This window comes from Aegilops tauschii, chromosome 2, assembly GCF_002575655.3.
Source record: "Aegilops tauschii subsp. strangulata cultivar AL8/78 chromosome 2, Aet v6.0, whole genome shotgun sequence".
Classification (NCBI taxonomy): Eukaryota; Viridiplantae; Streptophyta; class Magnoliopsida; order Poales; family Poaceae; genus Aegilops; species Aegilops tauschii.
Window position 1 is genome coordinate 528,029,968 of NC_053036.3, and position 21,795 is coordinate 528,051,762.

Consider the following 21,795-nt stretch of genomic DNA (forward strand, 5'->3'; position numbering starts at 1 on the left):
CTCCATAGTTAGGACCTTGCCTTTACATCCCTACCCCCCATTCTACTGTCAGACTTAGAACCACGACACCTCCGGCTCACACCGGCCAACTCTCTGAAAATTGATTGACCCTATTTCAAAATCATTCGACTGGCATTTAGCTAAACTGAAGGTTGAACAAGTGAACTACACACAAAGGACCCGCTCTATCTACTAAGTACTATTGCTAGCTAGGTTGCTAGGTACGTGCCAGTTAAGTAAACATGTAGCTAATCACATTTCAAATGGACATAACATGTTGACTTTAGCCATGTGCCACAATCCGACGGAGCCACCGAGATCCGTTTGCATGCATGCATGTGGATGCTCACGGAGCCGCAGGCCACCGCTTTGCTGCCTATAAATAGAGCGCATCCATACACCTAACATAACACACACCATTCCTCATCTACTTGCCTCCTCCAATCCTTGCAAAGCCCACGACTCGTAGCAACTTTAGCCATGGCTTCCAAGCTCCAGCTCCTGCCCTCCTTCATTGCCATTGTGGTTCTCGCAGCGGTTATCCACCCTTGCGCGTCCGTTGAGTTTCACCGCAAGCTCGCCAGTTGGTCTAATGCCGGCGCGACATGGTATGGCGCCGCTAATGGGGCTGGGAGTGATGGTACGTATGTATACTTTGCAACCCGACGGGGGTTGTAATTCACTTTATTGATCACCATATATACTTTTAAAACTGATGTAGCAATGAGTTCAGCTAGAATCTTTGATGAAAGAAAAGGAAAGTCAAGCTAGAATCGATCATAGCTCATGTTTTAGCACCATATATATGTTTCATGCTAATTTGCATGCCTATACAGGTGGTGCGTGCGGGTACAAGGGTGCCGTCGACCAGTCACCGTTTTCATCCATGATCGCCGCCGGCGGCCCTTCCCTCTACGCCTCTGGCTTGGGCTGTGGATCTTGCTACCAGGTGCATGATCAGTGTCCCCTATGAATGAAACAGACTAAAAACTGTATAAGGTCTCGCATGCATGTGTGGTTTGTGACCTTTTGTCGTACGTAACGTATTAATCTAGGTGAAATGCACTGGTAACGCCGCGTGCTCCAGCAGCCCGGTGACGGTCGTCATCACGGACCAGTGCCCCGGCGGCCCTTGCTTGGAAGAGCCGCACTTCGACCTGAGCGGGACGGCGTTCGGTGCCATGGCGAAGCCCGGCCAGGCCGACCAGCTGCGCGCTGCGGGCGTCCTCCAAATCCAGTTCACCCGGTACGCCCGCATCAGTGCACACTTTAACACTGCCCCGCTTGAAACGGCCAGGGTGCTACACGCCACATGCACCTCACGCACCGTTGGAACACACCTAATGATTGTTACCTTTGTCGCCATGGATAGACCACGGGCCGGCACATGTACTGTTTTCCATAGACGCGATCGATGCAACGATCGAGATGTCTCATGTCTACGTTCTTGATTCACCGTGTTACTAACTGGTTTTTTCCCCTACTCCCGCATGTGATATACAGCGTGCAGTGCAACTGGGCCGGAGTGAAGCTAACCTTCGTCGTGGACGCCGGCTCGAACCCGAACTACTTCGCCGTGCTCATCCAGTACCAAAACGGCGACGGCGACCTCTCGGCTGTCGACCTCATGCAGAGCGGTGCTGCGGCGGCATGGGCGCCGATGCAGCACTCGTGGGGTGCTGTCTGGAAGCTCGACGCCGGGTCGGCCCTGCAGGCGCCGCTCTCCCTCCGCCTCACGTCCAGCTCCGGCAAGAAGCTCGTCGCCAGCAACGTCATCCCCCTTGGGTGGAAGGCCGGCTCTGCGTACCAGTCGACAGTCAATTACTAATTCTCGTACGAGTTTTCTATGTACTATTGTATGTCAGTATTTGCGTGTCGGTTGCACTGCATGCACGGGATGGTGCAACATGCATGGAACCTATGTAGTATGTGTGTGTGCGTGTGGTAGTTCGATGTGTAGCGCGCAGCGCTACTACCAAGAACTGAAATAATGGCGAGACGGGCGTTGAGGAGGAGGCGCTGCATGGGTATAGATCTCCCCTGTTGGCCGTTTTATGTGGACGTGTAAAACATGTATGACAGCTCGGTGCACTCCATCAGTGCCTAATACGACGTGCAATATATATGTTAATGCATGCGATGTGCTGCGTACCAGTGTATGTTTAATCTTGTTTATCCATGAATGTTCCTAATCAATATACAGCTCTAGAGTTCGGAATTTTTTATTTTATTTTCTAGAACTATTTATTTTTCTTAACTAGACATGGAAACTATTGAAAATGCCTGCAATGGTACAAGGCGACAAAAGGGTGCAACAATCAAGTCACATCAGTTTGTATGATCAGTTGGATCAGGATGGGCCGTTTTCTCAGGCTCAAATTAAAAAAATATTGATTAAAACATGTTTTTTAAGTTAATAATGTATTTAAAAAATTCAATGTGTATAAATAAATGTTTCACATGTATATAAAAATTTACAACGCGTGTTGAGAAAATTAGACAAGTACTGGAAAAAGGAAAGAAGAAGAAATAATAAAAGAAAAAGAAAATCCGAAGAAGACAATGAAAACCATAACTAAAACACACAAAATGGAAGGAAAAGAAAAAACAATGAAAAATAAAGAAACCCGATGAAAGTCGTAATGAAAAACACAGAAAAAGAAATAACAACAAGAATATTGAAAACCGGACCAGTCTAGCTAGTTTTTTTAGGGGTCAAACCAAGCTTTATTCATCATAGTCCAGATGGTGTGGGATACAAAATGGACCGTGGGGCTCGACAAACCATTCATGTCGACACTAATCTAAAGAGTGTGAAAACTTGGCTAACCTATTGGCATCACCATTAGTGGCTCTGCCTTCAAACTTAAGCTAGTAGATAGCAAAGAAGAAAAAGAAACCAACTTACAACTCGCTCGCTACTCACGAAGTGAAGAAACAGGGAAGCCCAGCAATGGCGCGATGGAAAAAACCCTTGAGGCCGAACTACCGCAAGACTCGCAAAAGGCGAGAAGTAGCTCCGGCGACGAGAAGGTACTCCATCTCGTAGTAGGCAAGTCGCTTTCTATTGTTTTTGGTTTTCTTTTCTATTCAATACATGTCTATTTTTTTCTTACATGTTGGACATTTTTGTATACATATGGAAAAATTAGTTGATAGACCTTGGACATTTTTGAAATACATGATAAACATTATGCCAAATACATAGTATGAACTGTTTTTTAAAGGGCCGAAACATTTTTTTTAAACTACTCGTACATTTTTTGCATTGTATAAACATTTTCCAAATATTTTATGAACATAGTTCTGAAAATGTGAATATTTTTGAAAGTGTGAACATTTTGTTTAAACAACGCGAGCCTATATTTGAATGGTACGAAACATTTTTTTGAATTGTGAGAACATTTTTTTACATTTAATAAGTGATTTAAATAGAAAAATCTTTTTATTTAAAATCTGTAAACATTGGTTAAATGCCGTGAACATTTTTTAATGCTTACAATTTTTTTCTAAAAGTTGCGCAAACATTTAACACAACATGAACGTATGCGACATGAATGTTTTTCTAATTTAGACATATATTTTTCTTCATTTCAGAAATGTAAATAAAAGTAATTAAACAATCAAAAAAGAAAAAAAGAAACTAGAGGGGGGCTTCCGTATCGCACGAAGTGAGACAAAGCGTTGCCCGCAAGAACCCTATTTTGTCGCTTACTGCATCAAAATGGTGACGGAACGCCTATAGCGATAACTGTTGGAGCGGCATATACAGCACGCGTGGAGCACTATTCTGATTGTCGATTTTCTTCTGTTTTTTATCCTCAGGTTTTCCAATCGTTTTTCCTCTGAAAAAACCAGGTGTTGAACCTAAAAGAATGTTCAGGAATTTTAGAAAATGTTCTAAAATTGAAAAGGTGCGAATTTCCAACCCCCTTTTTTATTTTCTTTTATTTTCGTTTAATTTTGAATTTGTACTCATTTTAAGTTTTGTAATTTTTGGTGCAATTGCACTTTTCTTATACAATTGCATACTTTAATACACTTTTACTTTATTGATGGGACATAAAAATGACTCCAACTTCATAAAACTCGAGGGCCTCTTTGATTCGCATGATTCTAAATATGCGGGAATAGAAAAAAACATAGGATTTGAATGTCATGCTCATGTCAATCCTACAGGATTTTGGTTTGTTTGATTGCATCATAGGAAAAATGAAGAATTCTTCAAAGAGGTTTGAGCGATGCTGGAAATCCTATGGGAAGTAGTGAAAAGAAATCTTTTGGAAAAAATCCTATAGGATTCAATTATATGAATCAAACAACCAACATAGAAAAAAAATCTTAGGATTCTAATCCTTCAAAATTCCCATGAAAATCCTTTGAATCAAAGGAACCCTGAGGGTTTGCCCTCCACACGCATGGAAAGTGTTGGAAGTGCCTGGCATGGGCCGAATGGTGCGACAATTAGGTTACCTATTGACTCAAGACGGGCCATTTGAGTGTTTGACCCACGTGCACATATATGGACGCAATCACGCAACTAACCCGGCCGGATGAGTCCTCTTTACCCAAAATCTCCGGAGTTGACAGAGCCTTCAGCGCCATGGCTCCGTCATCACAGGATCGGCCGCTCCGTCTCAGTTGACCGCCGTGCAAGTATGTGTGCGCACCTCTCCCTAAACCTCAGTAGTCGCCGCCACGTTCGCCTCCATAATTCGTGTGTGCACGACTAAACGTATTCGCTCCCACGTTTATAACACCTAAACCTCCTATATATACCACCCCGAATCGCACTAGCCCTGCAAGCAACACCGAGTTCTTCGTAGTACTACTCAACAAACCTAGCTAGCCCATTGCCTTTCTGTCTCCTGACTGATAGCTAGATCATCAATGGCTAGTCCTGGCACATTGCTGTTGGCGACGGTGCTCGTCATCCTATCAATTTTCGTAAGCCCCATCTCCGGCTACTGGAAGCCGAGCCGCACCCGCACCAGGCGCCCTAGCAGCCGCCGGTCCTGGTCCTCGGGCGGCGCGACGTGGTACGGGAGTCCTTACGGCGCCGGCAGCGACGGTAAGTCTCACGTACATGTTCAGAGGGTGATTGAATACGTTTTAGTGTCATGACTAAAGTAGTGGGGCTAAAACTTGCTAGCCTTCCCCATGCTTGGATCCAAATACTAAAAAGACTAAAACAAGTTAATGAGCATTTATTATCCTCCAAACCCTCCAATCCAGAACTCGCCTGTGTTAAAGGAGAAGAATTAAATGAGGAGAGAGGACTAATCCACATTTTAGTAGGGGTACCTCTGACTAAAAAAAATTAGTCTCAAGACTAGTTTTAGCCCCTCTTTAGTCAGGGGTGCTTGAAACTTTAGCCTCTTAAAGACACTATTTTTAATCAGACTAAAATAAGTCCCTTGGATTCAAGCACCCTCTCAGACTGCAGAGTATACACACTTGTCAGAGTGAGACTTACTCTTTTTCCGTGGGCGAATTGCAGGTGGCGCGTGCGGTTACCAAAGCGCCGTCGGCCAGCACCCGTTCTCGTCGATGATCGCCGCCGGCGGACCGTCCTTCTTCAAGAGCGGCAAAGGCTGCGGTGCATGTTATCAGGTACGTAGATCGGTCGGCATATATGATCACATTTAGGATTTAGCACTTTCATGTGAATCAGCGTGCAAAGTGGATGTACGTTACAGGTCAAGTGCACCGGTAACAAGGCCTGCTCCGGTCGCCCGGTGACCGTCGTCATCGCCGACAACTGCCCCGACGGCATATGCGCCTCGGAGGATCATTTCGACATGAGCGGCACCGCCTTCGGCGCCATGGCCAACCGAGGGATGGCCGACCGCCTCCGCTCCGCCGGGCAGCTCAAGATCCATTACGCGAGGTGAAAAATGCATTCGATCTCGATCTGATAATCGCAGTCAGCTTCACGTCGACCCACATGTGTGTTAATACTGCTTACTGAAGGCGTACGTGCGTAACACTGGTTAACTAATTTCCTCAGGGTGCCCTGCAAGTACAACGGCATGAACATTGTCTTCAAGGTGGACGCGGGCTCCAACCCGTTCTACCTCTCCGTGCTGATCATGTACCAGGCCGGCGACGGAGACCTCTCTGCCGTCGACATCATGCAGGGCGGCTGCGCGCCCGGCCACCACAACGACCACGGCGCGCCGTGGATGGCGATGCAGCAGTCCTGGGGCGCGCTGTGGCTCCTCCAGTCGAACAACGGGAAGCCTCTCCAAGCCCCGTTCTCGTTCCGGCTCACCTCGGGTTCCGGCAAGGTGCTCGAGGTCACCAACGCCATCCCTTCCGGCTGGACGGCCGGCACGTCCTACAGCTCCTCGGTGAACTACGCCAGCTAGGGTGGCTGGCGCGGAGTGTATGCTTTAGATCTGGTTCTGCAATTTGTGAGCTTTTACCTTGTCAAGGCCGGTATCCGGTAATCGGCATGCATGCGCGTCCGGGAATTGTGAGCGGCCGCGTCAGAAGAGGAAGAAAGTCAAGTGTTTCTGTGTTGTGTTCTTTGCTCTTCCCTCTCCGAGGCCCTGCCTTGCAGTTGTTTCCCTAGTGATGTCTTTTTCTTGAGCTGTAGTGATGCAGCAATAGATGCGATGTTTCTTGGGTCCATTTATCGCTCAGGCTTTGGCTTGGGGGTGCTGAAACTTGGTATAAGAAAGTGGCCACGAAATCAGAAAAAAAGAACTTGTTAACTAAAAGCTAAAAATATGCAAAAGCTGGTTGGACAAACGGGATCATGAACGTTCGCCATAATGCCAAATACATCAAAAATAGACATTTTAGTAGATTTTACTTGGATTCTGAACTAGAGGAAAATAAATAGACAAAAGGAGGAAAGATAATACAAATAATGACAAAAAAAATCCACTTGTGCAGAAGTAAATATTAACGCATTCGCAAATCACAGAGCATGACTAGGCACATAACCTCTCTTTACTAAATATTTACATTGTCAACCTAAGTTACATCTTGGTAATGTGCAAACTAGAAAATATTTGACTACATGCAAATAAATTTTAAACCTATTTGTAAGTTGTCCAAGAATTGTTTCAAATCCTCAACCACCTGAGGCTTCGAATCATATCCAGCCACTCTTATGTCCATTTGGGATGCGTTTGGTAGGTTGTATCCTTTTTTGGCTATTTTCATCTATGGCTAAGTTGGTTATGGTTGAGTGAATACAAACACACACAAAATCATGTTTCACACATAGTTTGGCTATCTGCGTTGCACCAGTGAACAATTTTATGACAAGTGTTTTGTTGGCAGGAGTTTTGGATTATGGTTGTCAACATGCAAAACATGATGTTTTGTTGTGCATGACCTATGTTGTGGTCACCCTTCTCACTAGTGGTGGCATTACCATACATTACACTACATATGCAATATGAAATAAGCATTGTTTTAGTCATAACTAGTAAAGAAATAGCAGTTCATCCTAACTACTAACAAATTGCAGTACAAATTAATAGTCATATGGCTCAATAGGGGAAAGTTTATTGATGCTACAGCTGCTGCAGCTTCAGATCCTTGTGTTACCTATGTTTGCCCACATTGTCGCAACCCGCTTCAACCTTTTACTCTTTCAAGCTTTATTGGCATGTGTATCCACATCATGGCTGGAGTCATCAAATTGATCAATCGTGACATCTTCCTGCTCCAGCACAACCTCATTCTAGGATCAAATTAAAGAGAATGCAACATGCAATAGCAAGCCTAACTTGGATGGGAAAATAGTGGAGTGACTTTTGATCCAGGATCTTAAATCTATTCTTCAGAGATCTAAATGCTCTCTCAGCCCTAACTCTAAGGCTATAATGTTTGAGATTGAACAATTTTGCAGCAGTCCTAGGATGGTTACTGGAAGAGAATGGTACATGCTTTTCTTGAAGGGTTGAAGGACACCAAGCCGACATGCATATCTTGCATCTCCTAGGTAGAACTTACCATTGGGTATATTGATCCATTCAGGTCTAGACATGCCATCAACAGGAACAAAGTCAAGAGCAACATGCATACTCTGGCTTGTGTAATGTTTTTTACCCCTCTATGTTGTAACCAGTGACCTTGACACTCTATTAGTCACATGAGTACCTTCTATTGCGCCAATACAATCCTGTGTTCGCATGAAAACACATTTTTATGGCTCTATCACAACAATACAAGTATGTCATGGCATGAACTATGAGTAGTGCTCACCTTGAAATATGAATACCATCCAGGATTCATGCGAATCCTGGTAGGAATTTGCCCAGTTGGTGGCTTGATCATCTCTCCTCCGAGCTCCCCAATAGCATACAAGACTTTTTCTTGAAATACGTGGAAATGGCCTCACTGGATCTCCTGAATGTGTTGTGAATAACTCAGAACCTCTGATTATGACCTACAACATCAAGGAACATGAAAACTTGATCTTCCATAGAGGTGTGGATTGTTTCTTCTAGTAGCCGTTTGGTCCAAAATGTATCCACAAGCTTGGAAAAAGGTGCTCGTCGCATTCGAAGCATGTTCATAGCTGTTGTTGTTAACGCACAAGGGCCACAATCTAGAAGATGAAATCAATCAGTTGTGACATAACAATGCCACAACTATATAAGCCTTAGGGCATCTCCAACGTCGATCCTCAAAACGCCAGCAACCGTCCGGACCGCGCGGTTTCGGACGTGCTTTGCCTTCCAACACGGTCCTGCATCGGTCTATTCACACTTTTTCCCGTAAATTGGAGACAAACTAGGGGGCTTTGCGGGCGTCTAGAACGCTGCCATGCCTGTGACTGACTAACCTGGCCCACCAAAAACCCCTCTCCCGCACTCCCGCGCTTTCTTGCTCTACTTTGGTCAGCGCCGTTTCAGAGCATCACTACTGCATTCATGCTGGCCTAGAGTAGACGTGACCTATCACTAGAGTCGGCATTGAAGCGGCGTGTCGGCTGAGAGTGCCGTCGCGCCGCTTCCCGGTGCAAGCCTCGTTTCTCTGCTTTAAAACGACATAACCAGTCCATCCGCCTCCCTCCATTAAACATACGTGGTTGCTGAGGAACCTAATCTGGTGCCACCCGTTTGTCCATGTGCCGCCCACCATTACCGAAAAAGGCTTTCGCCCCGCTTTATAAATAAAGCAAACCGCCAAGAGCACATACAAGGACTAGTTCAGAACACACACACCCAAGTCTCACAATAATAAATCCAGAGGTACTGCTGAGGGCACAGCTCAACAAGCCCAAAACAAACACGAAATAAGAGACAAGGCTCAGGCGGGGCCAAGGCCGGAGAGCAACAGACGACTAATCAGGCTCTGGTGGAGGCGGCGGTGGGGGCGGCGACAGGCGGATGACCATCGAGCGGAGGTCGGCGATGAAGGCGGAGATGGCGTCCCGGTCCCGAGGGCGGCTAAGCGGCCGCTAGAGCTGCAAGTAACCATACAATTTGAAGAGGGTGTCAGTAGATCGTCGAAGAGGGGAGCGCTGAATCACAAGCTTATTGCGAATCGTCCAGAGCGTCCACACGAGGACCCCAATCTCAAGCCACCTAATGTGGCGAGAGGACAGCGGGGAGGCCTGTAGTTCGGCGAAGAGGTCAGGGAAGTTGGAGTGTCACCAATCCCCACCAACCGCCTCTCTAAAGCAGCTCCACACGAACTGAGCAGACACGCAGGAGAAGAATATGAGGTTCGAGTCTTCGGGGGTATCACAAAGGGGGCAGAGGCCAGAGCCCGGGCCATTGCGCTTGCGGACCTCAACTCCAGACGGGAGCCGACCGCGGATCCATTGCCACATGAAGATCCAGATTTTAAGGGGCAGGCGAATGGACCAAACCGTCTGGAGGGGCGGCGGGGCGGAGGAAGGGGTGATAGCCGCGTACAGGGACTTGGTGGAGAATTGACCTGAAGGCTCAAGGCGCCACCGAACCTCATCCGGGCCAGCATCGACAGTCGGCTCATGGAGAGCAATACAATCAAGAAGCTCATGCCAGGCGGCCACTTCCGGAGGCCCAAATGGCCTCCGGAACGCGAGGCGCCCTAAGTCAATAAGGGCCTGTTGAACTGAGATTGTAGGGACGATAGCGATGGAGAAGAGGTCGGGAAAGTGGGCCGCGAAGGGGGCATCACCCGCCCATCGGTCAAACCAGAACAAGGTCACTCCTCCTGATCCGACCGAGATGGAAGTCCCAATGTGGAGGACGGGGAGCAGTTGGATGACCGACTGCCAGAACTGGGACCCACCCGACCGTTGGCAGAAGGCCAGAGGTTGGCCACGCAAGTATTTATTCTGGATGATGTCTAACCACAGACCGCCTCTCCCGCTGGCTCTGGCGCATCTCAAAAGGGCATGCCGCCCACCATTAAGGACCTCGCCACCTGGCCTACCCTCCACCCGTTATTTAACCCCCACAAGCTGGCAGTAGAGACGCATCCATCCACCCTCCTTCGCTCTCTATCTCCTCTGCGCACATACCTGCCATGGCCTACTAGAGCTCCAAAGCCTTGTGGTCGGATGATCACCGCCATTGTGGTCGGATGACAGGGCGCCAGATAGACGAGCTCAACGAGGCTAGCATTGCGGATGCACCAATGGCAGAGGCGGCCGACAATGAGCCGACGCCACCATACGTGCCGGCCACTGCCAGCATCACCATGGGCGAGGCCCGTGCTCACAACATGGACATGGTGTTTGAGGAGCGAGAGGCCGTGTTCCAGTAGGCGTAGGCCGACCAAGCCTACAATCTCCACCTCCTCGACAAGCACCGACATGCAGGTGAGCTACTCGTCGCCGGCACGACCATCGAACCGAACATGGATGTTCCCGAGCAGGAGGCGCTGCTCAAGTCCTACCGCTCCGACCGAGACATCCGCCGCGAGCACTAGCGCTACCGCCAGTATCAGGCGGATATAGAGGCCTCCTAGAAGGGGATGGACGAGGCGACAGGTGAGGTGTTCAGCAAGAGCGAGGACTAAGACGAGCTCGCCAGCTCGGTCGCACCCCACCGCCACAAGCACGAAGTCGGCTCATCCACGAGCACTACCGACAACGAGGAAGAGTAGCGCATGGGAGATCGTCGACGCTTGTATCCCATGAAGGCCAGCGCTCCTCCCCTCCCATTGAAGCCAAGCTTGGTGGCCTCAACAATGTCAGCCGATTAGTCACTTGCGACACAAGGAGGCGGATAGCTTCACTTCCCAGCGCTCATGGACGCGGAGGAGGCGGGGCTTCATTTTTCAGGGCTCATGGCCGGCCGAAGATGAAGAACGGGCAACGACAGTCATTTTAGGCTAGGTCTAGAGTCCGTTCTAGTTGAAGTATGTCTAAATGCAATGAATTTGCTTCAGTTTTGATGAAAAGCATCCGGTTTTATGTAAAAATTATCCAAGTATGAATGAATATTGTTTGATGTGTTCAAATATGCACCAAATTTGTTCTTTTTCATTGAAATTCTTCCAAATGTAACGGGACACATGCGGGCAGCTTTGGATGGTCGCCGCATCCGTTTCCGCAGACTGGTCCTCTCCTGTCCTTGGCAAAGAGTTATTTACCCAAAACCACCACAATTGGGGCTAGGGTGACAACTTGATACCAAATTCTAGCCAGGGCACGTAAAACCAATGGAACTACGCCTACGTAACGGAGAGCATGATTGTCTGATAAGCTCACGCAAACAGCAAAACTGACAATTTGGGCCCACCTGTCAGGTTGATGTGGAATGCTTGTGTGGACAATGCGCTGAGTTGGACGAGGGTCCCACTTGTAAATGACTCAAGAGTTTTTCTTTAATCCTTTTTCTCTCCTAGGAATTTCAACAAACATGTAATGGGCGCTCATTGACATCTGCGCACTTCACGCCGCCAACGCCGCTCGCTGCCCTTACTAGCCGTGAGTCATCCGAGACTTGGTCGCGCCCGTGCTTGCGGCGCCACCGAGAGGCCCTAGCCGCACTCGTGCTTGCGGCGCCCGCTGGGAGGCCGTGCCCGTGCACTGTGCTGGCCACGCCGTGCTCGCGGCGACCGCCAGGAGGCCCTGGTCACGCCCATACTGATGGGGGTGTGGTTCGCCCCCATGCTGGCGGCGCCCACCTGGAGGCCCTGGCCACGCGCGCCTTTGTGGAGCGCCATGGCCAAGACCATGCTCGCGGCGCCCGTTGGGAGGCCCTGGTTGCGCCCTGCTTGCGGCGGTGCCCGCCTTGGCTGCACCTGTGCTCGAGGCGGTGCACCTGGACGCGTGCCTCGCCGCGGTCACTACCCACGGATCCTCTGGGGATGGCAACGATGACGCGATATGCTTGTTGCGGGTGGTCCTCCCCTGTACGCGCCGGCGCTCCATGCGTGCCTTTGGTCAGCGCCCTGCCACCGGCCACCGTCATGCGCCCGCACCACCGAGCTCCTGGAGATGGCATCGGGGGAGAGGAAGAGATGGAAGGAGGTAGCCGGCACCCAGAGCGAGCTCCAGACGGAGGAAAAGGGAGAGAAGGATCTGGACGTCAAGCTAGGCTGCAGGGTCTCGGCTGCCATGGTCATGGACCTCTTAGTTCGAACGGGCTCGGCCGCTCACAACCTGCTCGACGCAATGCTCCATAAAAATAGAGATGCGATGAAGATGACCGTCTAGTCAATGACAGGTGGGACCCGCATCTCATCTACCACCTCAGCTGTTCAAAGTTTTTTGGTGCCTGGCCTTTGCCACATCAGCCTGTCAGGCGGGCCCCACCTGTCGGTTTTGTTGTTTTCGCAACCAAATTCGAGTATCAATGCTCCATGTTACACATTAGGCATAGTTCCCGTGGCTTTTTGTGCCCTGGCTAGAATGTGGTACCAAGTTTTTACCCTAACTTCAAGTGTGATGGTTTTGGGTAAATAACTCTGGGACAAACGGGGTGTCCAGTTTAGTGGTCGGCGTTGGAGGTGCACTTAGACACAACCAAAAACTAACTGTAGTTGCGCCACGTTCTCATGTCTGTAGTCATCCTATAATTAAAACTGTCCTATATGTACCACCCAAATAATCCCCATATATAGATTTGCAAGTTAACCAGCCGTTACTATAAAACGGTACCTATATATACATGCCATCAAGTAGTATCTTCTCTTCATTCCGCAACCAAGAGAAACAATGGCTTGCAGTCGAGACATATTCCTATCTGCCACCTTCGCCGTCCTGTCAATCCTATCACTCCCAAGGGCGACGCACGGCTGGGCGAACGGCGGCGCAACGTGGTACGGCGGCCCTAACGGCGACGGCAGCGAAGGTACATTCATGGATATGACTTTGACGCACGATGACCGGCGAGAACGCAAGGAAAACTCACTGTACTACGCCAATGCAATACGCAGGTGGCGCGTGTGGTTATAAAAGCGATGTCGGCCAGGACCCGTTCTCGTCGTTGATCGCCGCCGGCGGAGTGGGCATCTTCAAGAACGGCAAAGGCTGCGGTTCATGCTATCAGGTGGACGACACAGTCGTTTGTTCCATGTGCCACGTTTGACGTTTAGATTATTTTGGTGTGCTAATTAATCAAATGCCCTACAGGTCAGGTGCAAAGAGAACCCGGAATGCTCCGGCAAGCACGTGACCGTCGTCATCACCGACCAGTGCCCCGACGCGCAGTGTCAGAAGAGGCCGCACTTCGACATGAGCGGCACCGCCTTCGGCGCCATGGCCAAGCCCGGGATGGCCGATAAACTGCGTAACGCCGGAGTCCTCAATATCGAATTCGAGAGGTCAAAAACGCATTCGAGTTTTGTTTTACAGATCGATCTCGTCCGATTAACGTTCTGCACATGCACGTATGTGCTGTGATAGGGCGAGTAACAGATGTTGGTTTCTTATTACTTTTCTTTCATCAGGGTGCCGTGCAAGTACCATGGCAAGAAGATTAGCTTCAAGATGGACTCGGGCGCCAACCCATTCTACCTCGCCATGCTGGTCGAATACGAGGCCGGCGACGGAGACCTTAACTCCGTGGAAGTCATGGAGGCCGGCGGCAAAAAAGGCTACGCCAAGTGGGAAAAGATGCGGCAGTCGTGGGGCGCCCTGTGGTGCATGGAGTCCAAGACCGGGAAGCCTCTGGAAGCCCCATTCTCCTTCCGGCTCACCTCGAGTTCCGGCAAGGTGCTCGTCGCCAATAATGTCGTCCCCGCCGGGTGGAATGCTGGGAAGTGCTACGAGTCCAAGGTGAACTACCCCGCCTGAAGGCCTGCTTGGTGGCGGAACCAGGACTCTTTGGAGCGTGGACAAGCCACAGGTCAAATAAATGGTGAACAACCGATATGAGTACCTAACAAATGGTCAACAATTCGTGATGCGCAATCGGATAGATATATTTCATCATGTAACTATGAGTACAAAATTTGAAACTCTGAGATCTGTTGGAAATTAGCACTCACTTAACGTAAAATCTGCATGTATAGTTTTATCACCATTTTGTATAGTATTAATTCAAAGATCGTTGGATAACGTGGAAGAAAATGTATGCATCAACATAGAGAGGAAATGGCCCTAGAGACACCTGTAAGATAACAGCTCATATATTGTCCACTCAAATTGGTATCCTACTATTATGTAACATGAGATACAATAGATTATTCTCTAGATATCACTAGCGAATCTATAAATCAATATTCAATATTTCGATAACAACAGGAAGCTTCTGGACTGAACGAGTTAGGGACTGAATCAATCTCTCCAAAGATTATGAAGCCGCAGCTTGAATGCGACATGGGAGTGGGTCTGAACTTCACAACCGGGTAGTAACTCCCTTTGCTTACTATCATGTTTCCCCCCTCAAATCCTTCATGTCTCATTTGGTTTTCTTTTTTTCACAACGGACGCTAACCTAAAATTTGAGTCATGCCTCTCGGTGGCTAAACATCTCTTTCATTCATGTGCAAAGTCCAAAATGCCCCAAGGCCACAACTCTAACTGGTGATGGGCTCTTGCATATGATTGAGCTGTCTAAAAGGCTTGAAATTCATATCTTTGATACCCACATGAGGAGAATATCCCAACAACGTCCAAAATATAATTTATGGTTAGAACAACCAATGTTTGATAAATGGAGATTAAAATCTCACACAACGGTTGTCCATGCTCTCTTCGGGCCTAGCGCTACAATTGTGAACCTCAATTCATATACTTTTCTGGTGTTCCCTATTATATGTTTTATATTTCAGGCTTCATATTACCTGGAAGATATATAAATATTGCTTTAGTCGGGAAAATAGCATAGAGAGTTATTGTCAGTTCCGCCAATGTTTAGCTCCAACTCCTCCAATAAAGGCACATGCTTCCTTTAAGTGGGTAAAAGTGAGATTCGATCCCAAATCATGAATCTAACCAAGAGAATGTTCGACGACGAGTTATTCATCAACCATAGATGGGAGGACTCCTAAATGCCTGAGGTTGTTCGTGAGCATCCAAGCTCATGAACTTTCCATGGGAAGTTTATTGAAGGGAGAAGATTGCCTCGTGATCATACTATTAGAGCCACTTTGATTTGGAATAAAAATAGAGGATTAGAACTCATATACATTTTCTCACTTTAGCATCATTTGATTCATTGGAATGAAGCAAAGGAAAATCACAAGGATTTTCATTGCATGATATTTCGAAGGAAAAAGTAAGACATTTAGCATCAATTTCTTTTATTCTTATGCATAGAATCGAGGTAAAGGCACGGACCAAAGCCACTCAAGTTGTTATCCTACTATTATCAAACATGTGATACAATAGATTATTCTCTAGATATCACTAGAGAATCTATAAATCAATAATTCAATATTTTTGATAACAACGGGAAGCTTCTGGACTGAATGCGTTAGGGACTGAAACAATCTCTCCAAAGATTATGAGGCCATAGCTTGAACGCGACATGGCAGTGGGTCTGAACTTCACAACCTGGTAGTAACTCCCTTTGCTTACGATCATGTTTCCCCCCTCAATCCTTCATTTCTCATTTGGTTTTCTTTCTTTCACAACGGACGCTAACCTAAAATTTGTGTCACGCCTCTCGGTGGCTGCTGGATGGGAGGCTAAACATCTATTTCATTCATGTGCAAAGTCCAAAATGCCCCAAGGCCACACATCTAATGGGTGATGGGCTCTTGCATATGATTGAGCTGTCTAAAAGGCTCCAAATTCATATCTTTGATACCCAAATGAGGAGAATATCCCAACAACTTCCAAATATAAATTAGGTTAGACCAACAGATGTCAAACATATATAAATATTGATAAATGGAGATTAAAATCTCATACAACGGTTGTCCATGCTCTCTTGGGGCCTAGCGCTACAATTGTGAACCTCAATTCATATACTTTTCTGGTGTTCCCTATTATATGTTTTATATTTCATGCTTCCTATTACCTAGAAGATATAGAATTTTTTTTGCTTTAGTCGGGAAAATAGCATAGAGAGTAGTTGTCGCTTCCGCCAATTTTTAGCTCCAACTCCTCCAATAAAGGCATGCCCTTCCTTTAAGTGGGAAAAAGTGTGATTCGATCCAAATCACGAATCTAACCAAGACAATGTTTGACGACAAGTTCTTAATCAACCATAGATGGGAGGACTCCTAAATGCATGAAGTTGTTCGTGAGCTCGTGATCATACTATCAGAGCCTCTTTGATTTGGAATAAAAACTGAGGATTAGAACTCATATGCATTTTCTCACTGTAGCATCGTTTTTTATTCATTGGAATGAAGCAAAGGAAAATCACAAGGATTTTCATTGCTTGATATTTCAAAGGAAAAAGGAAGACATTTAGCATCAATTTCTTTTATTCTTACGCATAGAATCGATGTAAAGGCACAGACCGAAGCCACTCAAATTATTATCCTACTATTATCAAACATGCGATACAATATATTATTCTCTAGATAGCACTAGCGAATCTATAAGTCGATGTTTGAATATTTTCGATAACAACGGACTGAACGAGTTAGGGACTGAAACAATCTCTCCAAAGATTATGAGGTCGCAGCTTGAATGCGACATGGCAGTGGTTCTGAACTTCACAACCTGGTAGTAACTCCCTTTGCTTACTATCATGTTTTCCCCCTCAATCCTTCATTTCTCATTTGGTTTTCTTTCTTTCACAACGGACGCTAACCTAAAATTTGTGTCACGCCTCACAGTGGTTGCTGGATGGGAGGCTAAACATATCTTTCTTTCATGTGCAAAGTCCAAAATGCCCCAAGGCTACACCTCCAATGGGTGATGGGCTCTTGCATACTATTGAGCTGTCTAAAAGGCTTCAAATTCATATCTATGATACCCACATGAGGAGAATATCCCAACAACGTCCAGAATATAAATTAGGTTAGAACAACCAATGTCAAACATATAAATATTGATAAATAGAGATTAAAATCTCATACAACGGTTGTCCATGCTCTCTTGGGGCCTAGCGCTACAATTGTGAACCTCAATTCATATACTTTTCTGGTATTCCCTATTGTATGTTTTATATTACAGGCTTCCTATTACCTGGAAGATATAGAAATTATTGCTTTAGACGTGAAAATAGCATAGAGAGTTGTTGTCGGTTCCGCCAATTTCTACCTCCAACTCCTCCAATAAAGGCACAAGCTTCCTTTAAGTGGGTAAAAGTGAGGTTCGATCCCAAACCACGAATCTAACCGAGACAATGTTCGACGACGAGTTCTTCATCAACCATAGATGGGAGGACTCCTAAATGCCTGAAGTTGTTCGTGAGGATCCAAGCTCATGAACTTTCCAAGGGAAGTTTGTTGAAGGGAGAAGATTGCCTCGTGATCATACTATTAGAGCCTCTTTGATTTGGAATAAAAAACAGAGGCTTAGAACTCATATGAATTTTCTCACTGTAGCATCCTTTTATTCATTGGAATGAAGCAAAGGAAAATCACAAGGATTTTCATTGCAAGATATTTCAAAGGAAAAAGTAAGTCATTTAGCATAAATTTCTTTTATTCTTACACATAGAATCGAGGTAAAGGCACGGACCGAAGACACTCAAATTGTTATCCTGCTATTATCAAACATGCGATGGAATTGATTATTCTCTAGATATCAAAAGCAAATCTATAAATAAATATTTCAATATTTTCGATAACAACTGGAAGCTTCTAGACTGAACGAGTTAGGGACTGAAACAATCTCTCCAAAGATTATGAGGCCGCAGCTTGATTGCGACATGGCAGTGGGTTTGAACTTCACAACCTCGTTGTAACTCCCATTGCTTACTATCATGTTTCCCCCCTCAATCCTTCATTTCTCATTTGGTTTTCTTTCTTTCACAAGGGACGCTAACCTAAAATTTTCATCACGCCTCTCGATGGCTGCTGGATGGCAGGCTAAACATCTCTTGTTGTCATGTGCAAAGTCCAAAATGCCCCAAGGCCACAACTCTAAAAGGTCATGGGCTCTTGCATATGATTGAGCTGTCTAAATGGCTTCAAATACATATCTTTGATACACACATGAGGAGAATATCTCAACAAGGTCCAAAATATAAATTTTGGTTAGAACAACCAATGTTAAAGATATATAAATCTTGACAAATGGAGAATGAAATCTCATACAACGGTTGTCCACGCTCTCTTGGGGCCTAGCGCTACAATTGTGAACCTCGATTTATAAACTTTTCTAGTGTTCCCTATTATATGTTTTATATTTCAGGCTTCCTATTACCTGGAAGACTTAGAAACTATTGCTTTAGTCGGGAAAATAGCATAGAGGGTTGTTGTCGGTTCCGCCAATTTTGAGCTCAAACTCCCCAAATAAAGGCACAAGCTTCCTTTAAGTGGGTAAAAGTGAGATTCGATCCCAAACCACAAATCTAACCAAGACAATGTTCGACGACGAGTTCTTCAACAACCATAGATGGGAGGACTCCTAAATGCCTGAAGTTGTTTCTGAGCATCCAAGCTCATGAACTTTCCATGGGAAGTTTGTTGAAGGGAGAAGATTGCCTTGTGATCATACTATTAGAGCCTCTTTGATTTGGAATGACAAACAGAGGCTTAGAACTCATATGCATTTTCTCACTGTAGCATCATTTGGTTCATTGGAATGAAGCAAAGGAAAATCACAAGGATTTTCATTGCATGATATCTCAAAGGAAAAAGTAAGACATTTAGCATCAATTTCTTTTATTCTTACGCATAGAATGGTGGTAAAGGCACAGACCAAAGCCACTCAAAATGTTATCCTACTATTATCAAACATGTGATACAATAGATTATTCTCTAGATATCACTAGCAAATATATAAATCAATATTTCAATATTTTCGATAACAACGGGAAGCTTCTGGACTGAAGGTGTTAGGGACTACAACAATCTCTCCAAAGATTATGAGGCCGCGGCTTGAATGCGACATGGCAGTGGGTCTGAACTTCACAACCTGGTAGTAACTCTCTTTGCTTTCTATCATGTTTCCCCCCTTAATCCTTCATTTCTCATTTGGTTTTCTTTCTTTCACAACAGACGCTAACCTAAAATTTGCATCACGCCTCTCGGTGGCTGTTGGATGGGAGGCTAAACATCTCTTACTTTCATGTGCAAAGTCCAAAATGCCCCAAGGCCACAGCTCTAATGGGTGATGGGCTCTTGCATATGATTGAGCTGTCTAAAATGTTTCAAATACACATCTTTGATACCCACATGAGGAGAATATCCCAACAAGGTCCAAAATATAAATTATGGTTAGAACAACCAATGTCAAACATATATAAATAATTATAAATGGAGGTTGAAATCTCATACAACGGTTGTACGTGCTCTCTTGGGGCCTAGCGCTACATTGTGAACCTCAATTCATATACTTTTCTGGTGTTCCCTATTTTATGTTTTATATTTCAGGCTTCCTATTACCTGGAAGGTATATTAATTTTTTGCTTTAGTCGGGAAAATAGAAAAGAGAGTTATTGTCGGTTCCGCCAATTTTTAGCTCAAACTCCTCCAAAAAAGGCACAAGCTTCCTTTAAGTGGGTAAAAGTGAGATTCGATCCCAAACCATGAATCTAACTAATATGTTTCCAACGTATCCATAATTTTTTATTGTTCCATGCTATTATATTATCTATCTTGGATGTTTTATATGCATTTATATGCTATTTTATATGATTTTTGGGACTAACCTATTAACCTAGAGCCTAGTGCCAGTTTATATTTTTCCTTGTTTTTGAGTTTCGCTGAAAATGAATATCAAACGGAGTCCTGTTGACCTGAAAATTTACGGAGATTATTTTTGGAAAATATAAAAAATACTGGAACGAAAAGGTACACAAGAAGAGTCCTGAGGCCACCACAAGGGTGGAGGGTGCACCCTGTACCTTGTGTCTGCCTCGTGGCTGCCTCGTGGGTCCCCCTGACTTGTTCCCGACGCCAACACCTCTTATATATCCCCAAACCTCTAGAACAGAACCTAGATCGGGAGTTCCGCCGCCGCAAGCCTCTGTAGCCACGAAAAACCAATCAAGAGCCCGTTCCGACACCCTGCCGGAGGGGGAAACCATCACCGGTGGCCATCTTCATCACCCCAGCGCTCTCCATGACGAGGAGGGAGTAGTTCACCCTCGGGGCTGAGGGTATGTACTAGTAGCTATGTGTTTGATCTCTCTCTCTCTCTCGTGTTCTTGATTTGGCACGATCTTATGATGTTTCTCCCCCTCTACCTTCTTGTAATGGATTGTGTTTTCCCTTTGAAGTTATCTTATCGGATTGAGACTTTAAGGATTTGAGAACACTTGATGTATGTCTTGCATGTGCTTATCTGTGGTGACAATGGGATGTTCACGTGATCTACTTGATGTATGTTTTGGTAATCAACTTGCGGGTTATGTGACCTTGTGAACTTGTGCATAGGGGTTGGCACACATATTTTCGTCTTGACTCTCCGGTAGAAACTTTGGGGCACTCTTTGAAGTTCTTTTGTGTTGGTTTGAATAGCTGAATCTGAGATTGTGTGATACATATCATAGAATCAAACCCGCGGATACTTGTGGTGACATTGGAATATCTAGGTGACATTAGGGTCTTAGTTGATATGTGTCTTAAAGTTTTATTTTAGTACGAACTCTAGGGTTGTTTGTGACACTTATAGGAATAGCCCAATAGATCGATCAGAAATAATAACTTTCAGGTGGTTTCGTACCCTACAATTATCTCTTCGTTTGTTCTCCGCTATTAGTGACTTTGGAGTGACTCTTTGTTGCACGTTGAGGGGTTGTTATATGATCTAATTATGTTATCATTGTTGAGAGAACTTGCACTAGTGAAAGTATGAACCATAGGCCTTGTTTGTAAGCATTGCAATACCGTTTTTGCTCACTTTTGTTACTAGTTACCTTGCTGTTTTTATATTTTTAAATTACAAAAACCTATATCTACTATCCATATTGCACTTGTATCACCATCTCTTTGCCGAACTAGTGCACCTATACAATTTACCATTGTATTGGGTGTGTTGGGGACACAAAAGACTCTTTGTTATTTGTTTGCAAGGCTGTTTGAGAGAGACCATCTTCATCCTACGCCTCCCACGGATTGATAAACCTTAGGTCATCCACTTGAGGGAAATTTGCTACCGTCCTACAAAAATCTGCGCTTGGAGGCCCAACATGAGTCTACAAGAAGAAGGTTGCGTAGTAGACATCACTAACCAAGACAATGTTCAACGACGAGTTCTTCATCAACCAAAGATGGGAGGACTCCTAAATTCCTGAAGTTGTTTGTGAGCATCCAAGCTCATGAACTTTCCATGGGAAGTTTGTTGAAGGGAGAAGATTGCCTCGTGAT

At 45.7% G+C, this 21,795-nt stretch overlaps 3 protein-coding genes across 3 annotated transcripts; all 3 read left to right on the top strand.

Annotated features, from left to right (window-relative positions):
* Positions 1-428: 428 nt before the first annotated feature.
* On the top strand, positions 429-4,300 carry LOC141042076 (expansin-B18-like). Its single transcript, XM_073509603.1, has 4 exons — positions 429-640; positions 837-949; positions 1,056-1,246; positions 1,504-4,300. The coding sequence occupies exons 1-4, from the start codon at positions 481-483 to the stop codon at positions 1,826-1,828; spliced, it is 789 nt and encodes a 262-aa protein (XP_073365704.1). The 5' UTR covers positions 429-480; the 3' UTR covers positions 1,829-4,300.
* A 511-nt stretch (positions 4,301-4,811) lies between these two features.
* LOC109750064 (expansin-B5) lies at positions 4,812-6,851 on the top strand. The gene is made up of 4 exons (XM_020309018.4): positions 4,812-5,071; positions 5,501-5,613; positions 5,700-5,890; positions 6,011-6,851. Exons 1-4 carry the CDS (start codon positions 4,891-4,893, stop codon positions 6,369-6,371), a joined length of 846 nt encoding a protein of 281 aa, XP_020164607.3. The 5' UTR covers positions 4,812-4,890; the 3' UTR covers positions 6,372-6,851.
* Positions 6,852-13,046: 6,195 nt separating this feature from the next.
* LOC109750047 (expansin-B5-like) lies at positions 13,047-14,470 on the top strand. The gene is made up of 4 exons (XM_073509604.1): positions 13,047-13,262; positions 13,348-13,460; positions 13,544-13,734; positions 13,861-14,470. Exons 1-4 carry the CDS (start codon positions 13,127-13,129, stop codon positions 14,204-14,206), a joined length of 786 nt encoding a protein of 261 aa, XP_073365705.1. The 5' UTR covers positions 13,047-13,126; the 3' UTR covers positions 14,207-14,470.
* The last annotated feature ends 7,325 nt before the right edge of the window (positions 14,471-21,795 follow it).

Coding starts and splice junctions, on each gene's coding strand:
- LOC141042076 (XM_073509603.1), top strand. CDS start 481: ATGGCTTCCAAGCTCCAGCTCCTGCCCTCCTTCATTGCCATTGTGGTT. Junction 641..836: donor TAATGGGGCTGGGAGTGATG/GTACGTATGTAT, acceptor ATGCCTATACAG/GTGGTGCGTGCGGGTACAAG. Junction 1,247..1,503: donor CTCCAAATCCAGTTCACCCG/GTACGCCCGCAT, acceptor TGTGATATACAG/CGTGCAGTGCAACTGGGCCG.
- LOC109750047 (XM_073509604.1), top strand. CDS start 13,127: ATGGCTTGCAGTCGAGACATATTCCTATCTGCCACCTTCGCCGTCCTG. Junction 13,461..13,543: donor GCTGCGGTTCATGCTATCAG/GTGGACGACACA, acceptor AATGCCCTACAG/GTCAGGTGCAAAGAGAACCC. Junction 13,735..13,860: donor CTCAATATCGAATTCGAGAG/GTCAAAAACGCA, acceptor TTCTTTCATCAG/GGTGCCGTGCAAGTACCATG.
- LOC109750064 (XM_020309018.4), top strand. CDS start 4,891: ATGGCTAGTCCTGGCACATTGCTGTTGGCGACGGTGCTCGTCATCCTA. Junction 5,072..5,500: donor TTACGGCGCCGGCAGCGACG/GTAAGTCTCACG, acceptor GGCGAATTGCAG/GTGGCGCGTGCGGTTACCAA. Junction 5,891..6,010: donor CTCAAGATCCATTACGCGAG/GTGAAAAATGCA, acceptor TAATTTCCTCAG/GGTGCCCTGCAAGTACAACG.